Below are 13,678 nucleotides of genomic sequence, written 5' to 3'. Positions count from 1 at the left end.
GTGAGGGACAACCAATTTATTATCAGTATTCCAAGACGGCTGTGCAATATCTCTTCTCTAAGAGTAATTGATCTTGCTGATAATGAGCTTTTAGGATCCATACCACAATGCTTGTATAACTTCATGCATTCTTCTCCTGCATCTTTTTGGGATGAGGAAACAAATTTATTTTTCTCTAAGGGAAGAGAATTGGATTACCTTGGTGTTCCATTGATGCGTAGTATTGATTTTTCTTCTAACAATATGTCTAGAGAAATTCCTGAAGAATTGTTTAACTTGACTCAACTGTGATCCTTGAACTTGTCTCAAAACCATTTGATCGGAAAGATTCCAAAGAAATTGGAAGCATGAAGAACTTGGAATCTCTTGATCTCAGCTTCAATATGCTTTCTAGACAAATTCCTATGATCATTTCTGCTTTGTCTTTTCTGGATTATTTAAACCTATGATACAACAATTTCATTGGACAATCCCATTGGGAACCCAAATTCAGAGTTTTGATTCTTGGAGTTATGTTGGTAATGTTGATCTTTGTGGAGATCCTCTTCCAAAAAAGTGCGGCAACAAAGAAGCAGCCAATCACTCAAAGACGGTCGAAGGAAATGAAGATGATGACTTTCTAAAGTCAATGTATAAATAAGAGTTGTAAGCTAGAGGACAAGTAGGAAGATTTCGGTTTTTCTTGTTTCTTCTCTTCGATAAGAATTGGGATTTGAAGTGAAACTAGGTGGCTCCCGTTTGTGATCTTTGATCTGTTATAAATTTTATATTTACATAGATTTTCCTCATACATTGAAAATATCTCTCAAATTATATAATTAATTCAAGTAGGTAACTTTTGATAGAGTAAGTCTGAATCTGAAAATTTATTTTAATTTGAGTCTCTTAAGTTGTAACAAGGTGATATTTTGCCTTTGAGGTTGTTTCAAGGTTTTCGTATAATTGGGCAAACCTAATTCAATGATATAAATTGATTTAGGTAATGTGCTCATTATTAAGGTTTGGTTCTTGATTAGAAGCAGAATTTGAATGTAGAATGGCCCATTCTCCCTCTGGTTTTTGTAAAAACATCTAAAAGGGTATCTTTTGATTATATATATATATATATATATATGCAGCAAATGAATTTAGTGGACGTGGATTGGGCTTTTCAAAGCTTACTCTTCTTCAAAACACATTCCAGCCTTCCATGTGAATATAAAATTAAATGGATAAATTTACCTAATGAATGTAGTATGGATGGTAATGGTCTAAATCTCTTAATTAAGCATCATTTTAGGGTACGATTCTTGAAAGTATGTATGGACAAATACCATTGTTGATGTGAAGATCTTATTAAAAAGTTATTTGTAAGGATTTTTTAAACTTAGAGCATGTTTTAATCATGGTATAACCTTCTAGAACTCAATTCAGCTAGACTTTCTTGGGAAAAAAAAAAGAGTAAATTTGATGGAGATCGAGGGAGTCCAAAGTCATTGATTCCCATTGTGGACTTCATAAACGGGAAGTTACGACTGATGAAGTTTCCTGGCTGATGTTGACTTGTCAAAGCATTATTGGATTAGTGAATGCAGTTCTGTAGAATATGAAGCTTGACGAAATTGGCAATAACATATCTTTCTTTGAGTATTGTTTGGGACGAAGACTTTAAGCGTCACGCATGCATGGTCTCATGGATGGGAAAAATAATGTCTTCAAAATGTGACACACATTCTTTTTTCTTTTTTTTTTAACTGCAACTTTTTTACTTTGGCAATGCAAATTTGAAAAAGAAGATAAGAATAAGGATAAAAAAATTATGTGCGGAAATGAATGCATTTATGGTCCAATTTTTCAACGGAAAGTCTGGATGATTTGTAAGGTTTTAGAAGACTTGACTATAAACAATGTGATGTATTAATAATAGATGTATTTTGAGTATTGTTTGGGACCAAGACTTTGCAAGCGTCCTGGATGGGGCAACGTCTTCAACATGTCAACACACATTCTTTTTCTCTACTTTACTGCTACTTTATATGCTAATGTTGTCATTTTGGAAATCTAACAGATATTCATGCGTTATTATTGATTTAATAGTACCAAAAACTTTTGAAAAAAATTTATAAGTATTTTTGCACCTTATGTTTGTTTCCTTTTGTTGAAATAGTCAATTTTTAATGGATGTTAGCCAAATTTAATAGGATAGATATGTTGCACTCATTAAAATAAGTTTATAGACATTTCAACACTTTTGTTCGGTTAAGAATATTGGGTATTCTTGGAGAAAAAATTGATGAGTATTTTTTCCCCCTTAGCCCTATATTTTAAAAGCTAAAAGTTGTACTCCCACTATTAAAAAATATAAGATATTTTTTAAGATATTGAATATTAAAAAATATAAGACATTTTAAATCTTTTAAGGTATAATTATTATTTTTTTAATTGAATAAAATACTTTATATTTATTTTAAAACGAAACATCTTATTAAATAGAGATAAATATGAAAATATAGCATTAATTTGCAAAATAAATAAATACTTTATTGAGGTGAGATATGATTAAAAATGTCTTACATTTTTTAACAGAGGGAGTATTTGTAAATAACATACATTTGAATGATCTATTTGTATATGATCCTAAAAAAATATTATTCCTTGATGCTATGTTTGGATGTATGAGAATCTAGATTTGAATTTAAATTTGAACCAAATTTTTCATTTAAATATATAAAAGTATGTGGATTTGAATTTAAATCAAATCCAAATTCATATTTCGTTTCAATTTTAAATTTTCTCAAAACCATAGCTATTTAAAATTCCAGCTACCTTAATCCTTTCATATTTTTTTCACATTTGTTTTTTATTGATGTTTGTTATTTTCGCCTTTCATCTCATCTCTTGCCCTTGTTTCTTACCCATTAAAAAAAAAAAAACCGCATGATGAAGTTTCTGGGGGTAAAAATACTGAACAACTGGAATGACTTCTCTTATTGCTATTAGCTTATCACCAGTAGGACACTTTTTCTTTCTTTCTTTATTTTATCAAGTGTGCGGATACTTCTAACATGTATTACCTATAAATTAAGAAAATTTTATTTTATTTCAAATCTCAGGAGAAATTGATTTATATTTTTAGTTTTATCCTTTTTCATCATTAATCTTTACAATTTCTTAGGTATAATTATTTGGCTTTCATTTTATCATTTACTAACACGAGTAAAAATAAAAAAAATATTTTTGTAAATTAAAAAATGTTTTATATTTTGAACCAACCGTATATTGTAGAAAATGTCTCATGTTATACTTTCTGAGTATTCAAAATTAAAATTTATAGCTAAGAATACTGAAATTTTGAAATACCAAAAAAGGACCATAGTCTTTATGTAGAATTAAATTTTTTTATATTTTTTTTTTCAGTATTTATATTTTATATTTTCAGTACACATATTTCCTCTTAGTCCTTAGTTTTTTTATTTTTCATTTGTCATATCTTAAATAGTATTTTCAATACTTATTTTTTATGTTTCTAAAATTGAAATATACTTTTTTATTTTCAATAATAAAATCATGAAGATGAGTATTGGAAAAAAAAAATAAAAGACTAGGTACTGAAAATGTTAAAAATAACTATTAAAATATGTGGAAAATGAGTATTGCGAATTTGAAAAATAAGTAAAAAAAAAATTAAATGAGAAAAGTTTTAATCCCAACTAATGGCCACGGCCTTTTCTGTAATTACATAACTTTAGAGTGTAATTGTAATTAATATTTTTAAAAGGTCTTTAAATATTTTTTTCCCTATAATATGGCCCATGATCAGATGATCTCTATCTGCATTTTGAAGAGCCATTATTGTGCTTATTTCAGTACACGTTCCAGAAGATTAAAAAGACTAAATTTGATGGAAATCGGTGGAGTACCCAAATTCATAGTGAAGGGTTCATTCCAATTTCTTGTGTTGGTTGGCAGTGACTTGCAGAGTCTTTGGTGGAATTCATTCAAAATTGGAAATCTACGCGCCATGAAGTTTCCTGGAAAAGTATTGAGAGACTTGAAACAGTATATTCTGCAACTTTAATTTGGTTTTGGCTATTGACTGGATGATCAAAGCATTCGAAGATTGGTCAATGCAATTCCGTAGAATATGAAGTTTTTATTCACGCAATTGACAAATGGCAGCATCTCTTTCTTCGGATATTGTTTGGGACGAAGACTTTACAAGCGTCCTGCATGCATGGGGCAACGTCTTCAACATGTCACCACGCATTCAAATTTGAATAAAAGCTCTCTCTTGAACCCCTTCAAGACTCGACACAAGCCAACAGTATCAAGCAAACCAGCTAACCCTCATTTTTTCACAAGTACAATTCATTGTATTCACCCTCAAGTAATGTATTATGATTTTTTCACGTACATTTGGGTACTTTAATTGATCTCTAAATTTTTTTGCCTCGACACTCTAAAAAATTGTGGTAAAGGATATTTGAAACTCACAATCATTTGGTCACTGTTGTTTCTAAGACATAGCTTCTCTGGCATATTGCTTGACAGTTTTGAAGGGGCACGATGCTTCGTGACTCAAAACCCAAACCATGCCAACAGATTTACAATTAAGAATAACTGAAAATAAAAAAGTCTCAATAATAATTTATCGGGTATTTTCTTATTTTAAAAGCGGAAATATTTGTAAATGGAATGATTCAATTTTCATTGCGTCCTAAGAAAAATGTTATTGCTTGAGTGATTTTTACTTCGCGAACCGTACGTTCAGACGAGGTGGTAGTGGAAAATTGAGAAGGAAGAATATGAATGGAAAATGAAGGCATTTATGAATCACTTTTTTTTTTCTGTTGGAAATTAAAGACGGGATGATTTGAAAGTATTAGAAGACTTGACTATAACGAGAATATGATGTGGTCATAGATAATTTTTTGGGTATTTAAATGTTTGTTTACTTTTAATTTTGTTAATTAATAATATTTTTGAGCAACGCCTTCTTTTCCAATAATTTTTCACAAATTAATTCGCCATGACCATTCTTCATTGAGTTCATTCTATTCAAATTCATTAACCAGAGAATTTCACTTCATAAATATCATCTATTTTGTTATTTCAACATATAATATCTTCACTTGTAGTATTGGAAAAGTATGATTTTGTTGTGTGTAATAAGTGTGTGGAGTAGAGATACAAAAAAATGTGAATTTTCTACGATAAAAGTGCATAATGTATTCAAAAGAGCGGAGAATCAAACATAAATGAGAAATTTTGAGCCTCGGTCAAATTTTTGTCTATAGGATCAACTTTCAATTTAATGTACATGTAAAAAGCCTGAATTTATTCTCAAACATAAAAGCCTGAATTTATTTGTATTAAAAAAAGCCTAAATTATAATATTTTTCCGGATTTAATTTTATTATGAATATATATATATATTTTTTTTTTTTAAATTTCCAGTCACGTGTATTGGATGTGACTGGAATTGTAGAGAATCCATATTAAGAAACTCTACTTTTTGAAAAGAGGCTGATGTGTTAGTAACTAGATACTTTAAACTGACAAAATGCTGACATTATCGTCTCCAACATCTGTTAGACATATCGATAGCACATGGAAGCAATGGCACATGACAATGCATGGCTTGTCTGGCAGCGATAATAATATCTAGTCTTGGGTTTTTCAACCTTTCATGCACAATGGTGATATCTATTTGACTAAAAACTGACCAAAAATAGGTGTTTAATGGAGACAGTGTGGCAGACTGACTTCTATAACCTCACTATTATTCCAACCAAAACTCAAACCTTCTCATCTCTTAGTTACACCTCATAATAGACACAAGACATGGGGACACATATAAAATAATAAAAATTAAAATTAAAATACTATAAAAATAATGTAGATTTAAATTACCAAAATTAATAATTATTTAAATTTAATAAGTTAAGAACTCAAAATCTATTAGTGAAATATCAAAGGCTTAAATTTTTTTAGAACTCTAATATATTTTATTTTTTAGTTTAGTGGGTTTAAAATTGTTAGAGTAGTGGGTGCAAATTTTCAAAAGTTATAATATATACTTGTAAATTACTTCAAGTTGAGTGGAGGCATTTGCCCACCCTCAACTTTATCTAGATGAATCTCGCTATGATGCCTGAAGTAGCTGAGGAACCAAGGGAAAGAAGAGAGAACACTCTCAATATAATATAAAATATATTTTTTTGTTACTTGATGATTCTCCATAAAAGAGGGTAATTCTTTTTATATTGAAATTAAGTAGATAACGCAATTAAATTAGTTAAGGGATGGTTATGCATGTGCACAATATGAAGGGGGTTATAAATGGAAAGAAGCTGAAAGAGTTATGAAATTTAAAGAAGAGTTCATGGAATGAACAATTCAATCGTTTCAGGATGACACGTGAATAAAATATAATATGTTACTTTTGTTTGGTACTGCATCAACAAAATTCAAATCTAATTGGAATAAATTATTGACAAAGTTCATTGGCGCATATAAGATTTCCACTACTGGAGTTAAATATAAATCTAGATAGCATATACGTCACTTTTGCTTTGTTTGATCTTCATTTAGATTTAGTTTTAAAGTTTACTCTTCCAAAATTGAATTTAAATTTCCGATCCGCGACTTAACTCGAAGTTCTTTTTCCTCTTCCACTGAAATCCTAATGTGTTTAAGATTGATATAGAGATTATCTATTAGGTAATTCTACAATGTACATATATAAATTTATCAACTTTATTTTTATTTTCCACTTTTTTTCTCCTAGTACAATGTACTTTTTGATGAATTTTCCCCCCAGCTTTCAACTCATCGGGCTATCACATCAATTAACACTAATTCATTTTGGTTTTGGACATTGAAAAGGACAAGAACACCACTTTTTTTGTATGCGTGTGTGCGCGTGTCTATATATGATGCAAAGAGCTCCTCGCCAAGTTCAATCTACTCCAATTAAGCATGATGGCAAGCTTCACTTCGCTGATTTCATTTGTTCTACTATTTCTGCTATTTGCTGCAACATTCAAGAAAAGCGTGGATAGTACAAACTTGGCTGTCCGTTGCAATGAAGATGATAGAAGGTTGCTCTCGATCTTCAAACAAGGAGTGGTAGATCCAGAAAACCAACTCTCTTCTTGGACTGTGGAAGATGATTGCTGTTCGTGGGTGGGAGTTTACTGTGACAACATCACAGGAAGGGTTACGGAGCTTAATCTTTTCGATTATATATTAGGAGGTGAGATAAATCTATGTCTGCTTCAACTTGAATTCCTCAACTACTTGGACTTGAGCTACAATAACTTTGAAACTGTGAGCATGTCACCATGCAATTTCTCCAAATCTCTTGTTGATGAACACAAATTTGACAACCGATCACTTGCAACTCCTTCTAATCGGTCAGCAAGTTTTTCTGTAGCTCTATGGTTTCTTGATTTTTCTAACAATGATGAGTTAGTCATCAATGATCTTCATTGGCTTTCTGAATTTTCTTCCTTAAAATATCTTGACCTTAGCGGCAATGATCTAGGAAATGAAACCAAATGGCTCCATTATATGGCCACGCTTCCTTTACTCTCTGAGTTACACTTGAGCGATTGTGGATTGAGCAATTTTCCATCCTTGATTATGTCAATTTTACATCACTTGAAGTTCTTGATCTTTCTTTCAATGAGAATATCAGCTCAGAATTACAAGATTCATTCTTTAACATCACCACTCACATCTATCATCTTGACCTTGGCTCTTGCAATTTCCATGGTCAGTTACCATTATCCCTGGCCAATCTTAAAAGCCTTCAATATTTACAGCTGACATCTAATAGGCTCAAAGGACCAATTCCAGATTGGTTAGGTCAATTTGAACAGTTGCAATACTTAGACTTATCCTACAATCAGTTGAATGGCAATCTTCCAGAAAACCTTGGAGAACTCCACAACTTAAATCACTTAAACATTGAGCACAATTCTTGGTGGGCATTCTTACAGAAAATAATTTTTCCAATTTATCGAATTTAAGGTCCCTTGACTTGAGTTCGACAGGTTTCGAATTTGATATTGATCCTCAATGGGTCCCACCATTTCAACTTGAGGCATTGCAAATGCGTAACACAAGTATGGGGCCTAATGTTCCAAAATGGTTATATACACAGCGGTTTCTAAAAGCTCTAGACATTTCTAGATCAGGAATTTCAATAATTGATGCAGATGTGTTTTGGGGCTTTGTAGCAGAAATAGCTTATGTTGATTTGTCGTACAACTTGATTAGCGAAGACATATCCAATATCACGGTATTAGCAAATATCTCTAATATCTTTGATGCATCTCACAACTCTTTGTCAGGATCAATTTTCTCGTTATTGTGCCGTCTAGAGAGGAATCGAGCAAGCATGTTGATTTATTTGGACTTATCAAATAATCATTTGAGTGGTGAACTCCCTGATTGCTGGGCCAATTGGACAAATTTAACATACCTTAATTTGGGGAGTAATAGGCTAAATGGTGAAATTCCTCCGTCAATGGCTTCGTTAATGAAACTTCAAACACTCAACTTGAGTGATAATAGTTTCTTTGGCGAATTTTCTTTAGACTTGACAAACTGGAAAGATTTGGGAGACCTCCTCCTAGAGAAAAATAAATTTTCTGGAAATTTGCCAAATACAATGCAACAAAATTTGATGGTTATGAAATTGAGGACCAATCAATTCACAGGCAATATTCCATCACAGATGTGCAACCTATCTTCTTTGAGAATATTGGATCTTTCTGATAATAACCTTTCTGGATCTATACCTCATTGCCTAAATAATATCATGCGCTCAATTCCTGAAAGTCTTGATCTTATGGGTGAGTTTCACTTATTTGCTAAAGGAAGAGAATTGGTTTACTATATGGATGAGTTCTATTTAAAAATGATTGATTTTTCCAACAACAATTTATCTGGAGAAATTCCTAAAGAATTGTTTAATTTGACTGAAATGTGGTCCTTGAACTTGTCCCGAAATCACTTGGTTGGAAATATTCCTAAAGAAATTGGAGGCATGAAAAGCTTGGAATCTCTTGATCTCAGCTATAATAGACTTTCTGGAGAAATTCCTTCAACCATCTCTAATTTGTCTTTTCTCAATTATTTGAACCTCTCATACAACAATTTCGACGGACAAATTCCATTGGGAAATCAAATTCAAACTTTTGATGCTTGGAGTTTTGTGGGCAATCTTGAACTTTGCGGAGATCCTCTTCCAAAGAAGTGCAACATGAAAGAAGAAACTCACAATTCAAAGACTGCTGACGGAAATAAAGATGACAACTTTCTAAAGTCATTGTATCTTGGGATGGGGGTTGGATTTGCAGTGGGCTTCTGGGGAATTTGTGGTTCTCTCTTCCTCATCAGGTCATGGAGACACAAGTTTTTTCTATGGTTTTATCATTTGGTAGATCAACTTTATGTTGCTGTGGTCCTCTGTTTTAAAAACTCCGAATGAACATGAAGAACAAACTATTCTTAAGGTAATAAGCTTGCTGCCTTTTTTTTTTTAATAAGTATTTCTAAATGATTGCTTATTTTCTTCTATTTTCTTCTTAATTAACTGAGTTGTGTTATATTGCTTATTGTTGAATATGTTTTCTCTACGGGATGCAAATGCAACAGGAAGCATGGAATTCAATACTATTTACCATGGAATTAAAGTCTTGATTTCCGCTTCAAGCAACTGGGAGCACTGCTTTGGATTCATATTGCCACGGCCTCTTGTGTTTCCTGTTTAATGTCCTTTCATCATCTTAGCTAGTACTGAATAGTGAAAATAAGGAGATTTTGTAATAATAATTACTAGTGTATATGTGTGTTCTCATGCATATATTGTGAAGAAACTTTTTGTTGAATGGTTTTCCGAGTGATGTATGGCTCTGCTTTAAACTTAGATCATTTTCTCTTTCAATGGACTGTCCTTTTATAACTACGTTACTGATCTTGGTGCTGCAATTTGTGTATGCATTTTCATATGCAATGATTTTAAAGGCATTTGGCCAAAAAATGCATGTATGATTCCAACAAATGCCTCAGGCAGCTTCTCCCAAGCCAATATCCTAAATTTATATGTATATTATACGTCAACAAAAAATTATATTCATACAAATTTTAAGTCTTTTCAACACGTCTAGGCTTGTGCTAAAATTCTATACAATGGTTCTTCTTCTTCATGCTCCAATAGGTCAAGTGCAGGCCTTGTTTGATCATAAAGAGCTGGTCCACTTTCCCACAGTAAAACTAATTCTAGTGTCTCTCTCATTCACCACTACTTGATCGATGCCAGAAAATCTTATACAAACTAGAATAAGATAGAGCCACAACAAAATTGAAAGTTTATAATAGGTGATCGTGTTTCACCACTACGATAACGTTAACTATGTTCAAAATTGAAAGTTAATTGTCAAGTTCTAAATGTTAACTGAACTATTTGTAGATGACTTAAAGCTGGGATTAATTTTTTTGGCTCTGAGAATGAGTTGTTTTATATCTCTAATTAACTTGGAGGTACCTCTTAGATTTTTTACCTGCAGAAGCTCACTCTTGTTCTGAACTTAGGTCCAATGATTGAGAGTTTGGCAAATTTCTCTGAACACACGGCATCCTTTCTGGCATACACAACCTTCTTATTAATGCCCTGAATATTGAAACATCAATGCAAAGACCTCTTCTAAGAAACCCATCTGGGAGTGTAACATCTGCCTCTTCATTGTCTTTACCGCAGTAACCATCTACTATCCATGAATAAGTGTATTGACTGGGGCAAAACCCAGCATCAAGCATGGAAAACAACATCCAGCCTCTAACATTTCCTAACTTTCAATGCAGATTTCATGTCTCCGATCTTACAGAAAGCATTTATCAACGTGACTTTTCTTTCACTCATTTCTGTCAAGAGTTTATTTGCATCTCTTATTTTGCCATCCTGACACAGCTTACACAAAATTGAGTTACAAGTAACAACGTCAGGGTGCAATCCCTTAGCCTCCATCATCTCACGCAATTTCAGAGCTTTCTCAAGGTCAGTTATTTTACAATACCCATCAGTCAATTTAGTGTGTGCAACATTATTGGGAATTGCAGCTTTGATGGTGCTGATGCTTCTCCCATCCTACCCTCTCTACAAAATCCATAATTAAGAGAACTGTAACTGACAATGTCAAGATTTATTCCTTCTCTTTCCTTTCTGTCCTGGATAGAAAAAGCCTCACAGTGCATACTTCTCTTGCAATATAATGATATCGAAGTATCGTAAGTGAAAATATCAGGAAACACGCCCCTCGCTTCCATCTCATTCAGTAAAGGATCTGCCCTCTGTACATCTCCTGATTTGGAACGAGCATGGATTAACACATTATAGATATGTATGTTAGGAATAATACTAACTTGAACTATTTGTTTGTAAACCATCCATACCACAGTATAGGCATGCAAGTGAGGTTTCAATTTATATAGCCTCATCTGGTCAAAAACCGGAATGGAATCATCGGTCAATGTATTACAAGCCAGCTCAATATATGTGAATTCACTTCTGAGTCATGTTGAATTTCAATCGAAGTTCTCAAAACTGATGGCGACGTCCCTGTGGGCAATTTTCTGCATCTCTCGTGTAGTACTAAAATGTTTATACTTGGCGAGGATATGAAGCATTGACCATGAACATTGCAAAGAGTTCTTATAATTTGGAATCGATTTGGCCTATTTGAAGAATGATAAGGAATGAGATAGAGCAAAGACAATAAGAGAGAGTTGCAGGGACCTGGTGAATCGTGGAAGAAGTGAGAGTAGAAGCCCTCTCCAGCTTCAATAGATTACTCCATGACCCTTCACAACGATAGCAAGCACGCTCAAGATGAATAGGTTGGGTTTTTGAACCACAAAAATTTCGGAAATTGGTTCAGAGGCAAAAAGAGATCAAGCTCGGCTACTTGACTATCTAAACTGTCGTCGTCACCAAAGCAGGATTGGCGCCTTCTTCCTCGAACAGTCAAAATGGATTGTGATTCTTAAAGTTCGCCTGTAATGAAAAAATCTATTGAGCACAAAAGAATATTTTTTTAAACAACTATTTAGCATATTTCACTATTAAAAATCAATGTATTATCTTTAAAATACTTGATTATAAAATTAAAAAATTATCTTGATGATTATAAATAACATTTAGCTAATCATAACTTATTTTTACTAATGATTTTCAAATAAATAAACTTGAAAAAGGGAAAAAAAACTTTGATAAATTTACAAAAATATATATAATAATATAAAATTTGGTTTGGTTTGGTTCAAGTTTGCTAAAAGAAAAACAAACCAAGCTTTATTTATAATCAGTTTTGACCAGTTCATGTTGGTCTGATGTGATCAGTTTGGATGGATTTTGAACACCTTTACCTTAAACAACTTTCATAAGTGTTATCTTTAATCTTCTCTACCTCTCTTTACAGGGCTCAAGATTATCCTTTTCACTCTTTTCATCATCATGCTTTCCACAACCTTATCCGTCTAAACCATTTCAAACTATTTCAATCATTCCTCCTTCAATAGATTTCACACTCACTTTTTCCTATGTACGCTTATTTTGGATTTTATCTTTTTATGTATACCCACACATCCATCTCAACATTTTTATATTTGCTACTCCAAATTTATACTCATGTTGTCCCTTTAAATCACAATATTCACTATCATATAACATGGTTATTCTTATAATAATTCAATGGAACTTCCCTTTAAATTTATAAGATATCATTGGATCACAAATAACTAATTTAACCTTTCTCTATTTAGACCACTCAGCTTAAATCCTACGCGCAATATCCCCAACAATTTTCCACCATGTTGAATAATTATTTTTAAATATCTAAACTTTTTCACTTGTAGTATGATTCAATCTTCCAATCTCACTTTCAAATTACTATTAACTAACCTCTTATCAAAGTGAAATGCAAATATTATATCTTACTCCTATTCAAGTGGAAACCGTTCGACTCTATAACTCAAGTTTGTAGTTAATATCCTCTCTTGACTCTACAATAAAAAGTATATTATCCCAAAATGCATGCAACGAGGATTTTTCTTGAATATGCTCAGTTAGAGTATCTAGAACCAGGTCAAACAAACAAGAGCTTAAAGATGAACCCTATTATGGTCAATTGTGATCCCTTATAAAAATAAATTAATATATATGATAACTTTTTTTATGTGTGTTTATATTATATTCTTACATAATTATGCCAATAGAGGAAGCTGATGTAGTGGTAGTTGGGCTGGATTATTTCCATTTGGTCCCAAGTTCGAACCGTAGTGAGCCCATGGAACATTTCTTTTTTCTTTGCTGATTGCTGATTTTTCTTATAAAATTTCCAAATTACCCCTATAATCAGACTTTTTTTTTAAACTCTTCCTTCATTTTTCGGCGAGGATTCTAGAGCAAAGAGAGAGAGGAGAGTCGGTGGAGAGAGTAAGAGGGATTTTAGGTCTAGAAATTCACTTCCTTCATATACAGCAGTCACTGGTGTGGATCACTACAAAGGTTCCGTCTGCAGTTGCTAGTTGATTGAGTGTGTGTGAGTACGTGGCTTTCCTTCTTCCCTGCTGTGACGTCGTCTGGTGTGCATGCGGGCTTGAGCTGCAACTTGCTTTCTCCTCTGTTCTG

The 13,678-nt window shown here is 32.6% G+C and overlaps 1 protein-coding gene and 1 pseudogene across 1 annotated transcript; one reads left to right on the top strand and one right to left on the bottom strand.

The window, feature by feature from the left end:
- Window positions 1-6,963: 6,963 nt before the first annotated feature.
- Window positions 6,964-9,481, top strand: LOC129317240 (receptor-like protein EIX1). Its single transcript, XM_054961605.1, has 3 exons — window positions 6,964-7,758; window positions 7,809-7,969; window positions 8,017-9,481. Exons 1-3 carry the CDS (start codon window positions 6,964-6,966, stop codon window positions 9,479-9,481), a joined length of 2,421 nt encoding a protein of 806 aa, XP_054817580.1.
- Window positions 9,482-10,563: 1,082 nt separating this feature from the next.
- On the bottom strand, window positions 10,564-11,907 carry LOC129317239 (pentatricopeptide repeat-containing protein At5g38730-like; annotated as a pseudogene).
- Between the last annotated feature and the right edge of the window lie 1,771 nt (window positions 11,908-13,678).

Source organism: Prosopis cineraria, unplaced genomic scaffold (genome assembly GCF_029017545.1).
Source record: "Prosopis cineraria cultivar Desert tree isolate PC_DT_omini unplaced genomic scaffold, ASM2901754v1 PC8, whole genome shotgun sequence".
Taxonomy (NCBI): domain Eukaryota; kingdom Viridiplantae; phylum Streptophyta; class Magnoliopsida; order Fabales; family Fabaceae; genus Prosopis; species Prosopis cineraria.
This window is presented reverse-complemented; position numbering and strand designations above follow the sequence as displayed.